A 3,582-nucleotide genomic window follows, 5' to 3' on the forward strand; every position below is an offset into this window, starting at 1 on the left:
ATTATTATCATCATTATTATTATTATCATCATTATTATTATTATCATCATTATTATTATTATTATTATTATTATTATTATTTTGTACCGGTGAACTTGCCAACCTTTTTCTTAAAAATAAATGTGATGTTGAATTCACTTTTTTGACCACAATTTTGGGTGTACTGTTTTGTTTTTGTTTTTACTGATAGGGGTTGGGGGGTGCGGCTTATAGTCCGGTGCGGCTTATATGTTGATGTTCACGCGTTTTTTTTTTAAATGGCGGGTGCGGCTTATAGTCCGAAAAATACGGTAAGTCCAAAAGTGGAATGTGGAGAAATAGGCAAATATAGTGTTTTGATTAAAACGTTTACAAAAATTGCATTTTACAAAACATAATGAATTAATTCCTTATCAATGTATCATTTGAATGAACTGTCTGAAATACTATCCTAAAAAAAACTGAAGCCTTTTCTTTTAGCAGTAGCAAAAAAAACCTAATTCTGACTAAAAACACCTTAGAATTTTGTATTTTTCCCTGTGAGCTAGCAAAGTGTTTGTTCCTTTCCAACTGGGAAATCTTAATATACAAATACTATTTGAGGTTTCCTCTTTATATTGACATCAAAAACTACTCAATAAATTTACACAAAAATAGGATTCAGACAAAACAGTAATGTACTATAGCAACCAACAAGACAAATTAGGTAATATCTCAGGATAAGCTTATATCAGAATGATCCGGGTATCAAAATGTAGCTTTTAAAGCAGGAATTTAAAGATGTAGTTAGATCATTTTGACCTAATTTGACTTAATCCTCATTTCGATATGATGGGTCACATATTTCTCAATAGATAAAATTAACAAATTTCAAGACAACATCCAACTCTTTGTATTGTAACATCAGTTGTGTAACTTATTTCTTTAAAGTGAAAACTGTTGAAAACAACAAGACTGTTTTGTCTTATTGCACAAATTAAAATCCAGCACCACGTGTTTCTATTGATGTCATTTCCCCACTAGAAAAAATGTGTGATGGAGGTCCATGGAAGGCAAATAAGTTTAAATCAAATAAGCAAAAGAGGATGCAGTTAAAATAAATAAAAGATATTCAAGCTACGTTTTGAGCATCTAAAACACGTCCAACGCTTCAAGTTAGCAGCTTGTGCTCTTTCAGGTCAGACGTGTTCAGACTGTCAGGAAGCTCCTCTGTTGTTTTCCTCTGCCGGTCTCTGTTTAATGGTGGATGAAATAAAGAAAGTGGCGGTACTTTATTTACTTTGAGCAAGCAAACGTCGTGCTCACCAGATAATTAATCCACCAGATAATTCAGAGGCGGTCTGTTCGGTGAGTTTCACTGCAGGAGCTGTGAGGCTTTCAGCTACACTCAGACCGAGCTCTGTTTACTGAACCAGCAGCTGCTGACGTCATGATGCTGCGTTCAGGACAAGCATGGAAAACCCACCACTCTTACACCAATACAGTCGCAACAATGCGTTTAGGTACCGAAACATGCAACAGTTTGATGTTACGTGAATAGATACTCAGTAGTACCAACAGAACTCGGTCTGTACTTTAAAAAGTATCGAATTCGGTACCCATCCCTACAGTCAAGTTGATTGAAAAAAACGAGACGACTGAGAGGAGTAGCATCAGAACCTGGGAGCAGATTAGGGATTGTCATCTTGTGTTTTTATTTCAACATGTATGCATCCTCTTTGCAGAGTGACCCCTGTCACAAGGTGGAGGGTCAAAGTCCCTCTAAAACCCTGGGTGCTACAGAAGGGAGCCCTGGTTTCTGTGCTCTACTGGCTGACCAGGTGGGGTCCTGAAAACAACCTGGAGATAACTGGAGAACAGTTTGAGGAAACTTGGTCTGATGTGGAGAGATGGCATCCATCTCACCTGGATGAAGCTGCTCTCCTTTCTAGGAATTTGAACAATTGTGTATGTCATCTAAATAATCCAGAGTCCAGTCCATCCAAGATCTTAAGATCCTGGATGGACTTAGTTCATTGGTAGTGTAGGATTTGTTTGTTGTATATTTTTTCGCCGGAAAGTTCAATTAAACAGTTTCTCTATAAACCCAGGTGTGCCCAGTAATTCAGTTCAGTTACACACCTACAGGATGCTTGTTATTTAATTTATTATATCTTACTGTTTGGACATCCATGCAGAGTGCTCAAAGGCCAGTTCAGCGCTGCCAATCTTCTTCTTACACAGGTCCATGTGCTTCCTGAACTGAGCGATGGCATCCAGAGGAGTGTTGTGTTGAAAACACAAGCGACAGATCTGAAGAGATCAAACACAGACAGGTGTGTTGACGAGACGCAGACAGGTGTGTTGATGAGACGCAGACAGGTGTGTTGATGAGACGCAGACAGGTGTGTTGATGAGACGCAGACAGGTGTGTTGATGAGACGCAGACAGGTTTGACGATCAAAAACAGGATAAAACAAGTGGAACACATGGGACTGCTCCAGTGCTGAAGACAACCAGAACACCTGAGCAGTGAATCAACCTCATGTCTCTGTACACAGGGAGAAAAGATAGTTTGGATGTACTGGAGTGGGGTTCTTTGTAGACTTATAAACGATGTTTTACCTGTCGTTACAGGTAAGACCAGCTCTGTAAATGATCTCTGATTCTAACAGGACTGATGAGCTAATACTGTAGTTAGTCTGGATTCAGCCTTGATTGAATTGAGCATAAACTCCAGAATTTACTTGAAATCTTTCATAGATTACGTTGGTATCTCCTCTGATCTTTGTGGTTAGTTACAAACAGCAGCAACACGTAGCCCTTCTGTAAATTCAGGGGTCACATCGAGCATCAATCCCCAAAAATATTTTAATCGTTACATCTGATGTTAAGTTCAGACAGATATTCCTGCTGAAAAGTGAAAAAAAAAAACATGGTTGTGCAGTAAGTCATGCAGTGCTAACCCTCACATGATTCTGAGCAGAACCTTACCTTGTAGTTTATAAAGCCAGCCAGAGTTTTAATCTCCAACATGTTGGTCTCGTGTGCTCGGAGCTCGTGAACCAGACTGTAAGCAGTTCTGTAGTACCTACAGAGAGGAGCAGTGGCAATCCTTTAGTTCAGCACACTGAGGTAAACAGGTTCTACCGGAGGCTGAAGCCAGGGACTAAGGCTAGAGTTAGCTTTGTTTTTATTCAGAAACACTGTTTCCAGTCAATATTTGGTGATTAATCTGATTAGTGCCACCCCGGCAGACGGCTCGGTGCTCCTGAGAATACTAACTGGAATGAGGGTATTTCTCTGTCAAATCCAAATCGCATTTTGTCAAAATTTTTATGATAAGTTGGAGACAATACAGGAAAAATATATTTCAACTTGTAAAGTTCCAGTCTGGAAAAATAAAATTCCATGGTTGAATACCTCTATAATACATCTCCTAAAGTTGAAAGCTTCTTCACTGAAAACTTATAGAAAATCAAAAACTTCTGAAAATCGGTCTCGTTTAAACAGTTACAGAAATAAATGTGTTGCTGAATTACRCAAAGCCAAACAACAATATTTTAAAAATCAAATTATTTCAGCCAGTAAGAATCCAAAAATATTATGGGAAACGATTAAGTC

The 3,582-nt window shown here is 38.4% G+C and overlaps 1 protein-coding gene across 1 annotated transcript in view; it reads right to left on the reverse strand.

Moving 5' to 3' along the window:
- Positions 1-3,582, reverse strand: part of trappc11 (trafficking protein particle complex subunit 11) — a gene marked incomplete in the record, with an annotated part of 47,020 nt that overhangs the window by 29,525 nt on the left and 13,913 nt on the right. Inside the window, 2 exon segments of the mRNA XM_014026737.1 lie at positions 2,138-2,271; positions 2,953-3,049. Of these exon segments, the coding sequence (XP_013882191.1) occupies positions 2,138-2,271; positions 2,953-3,049 (231 nt within the window).

The sequence above is a fragment of the Austrofundulus limnaeus genome, unplaced genomic scaffold, assembly GCF_001266775.1.
Source record: "Austrofundulus limnaeus strain Quisiro unplaced genomic scaffold, Austrofundulus_limnaeus-1.0 Scaffold586, whole genome shotgun sequence".
NCBI lineage: Eukaryota > Metazoa > Chordata > Actinopteri > Cyprinodontiformes > Rivulidae > Austrofundulus > Austrofundulus limnaeus.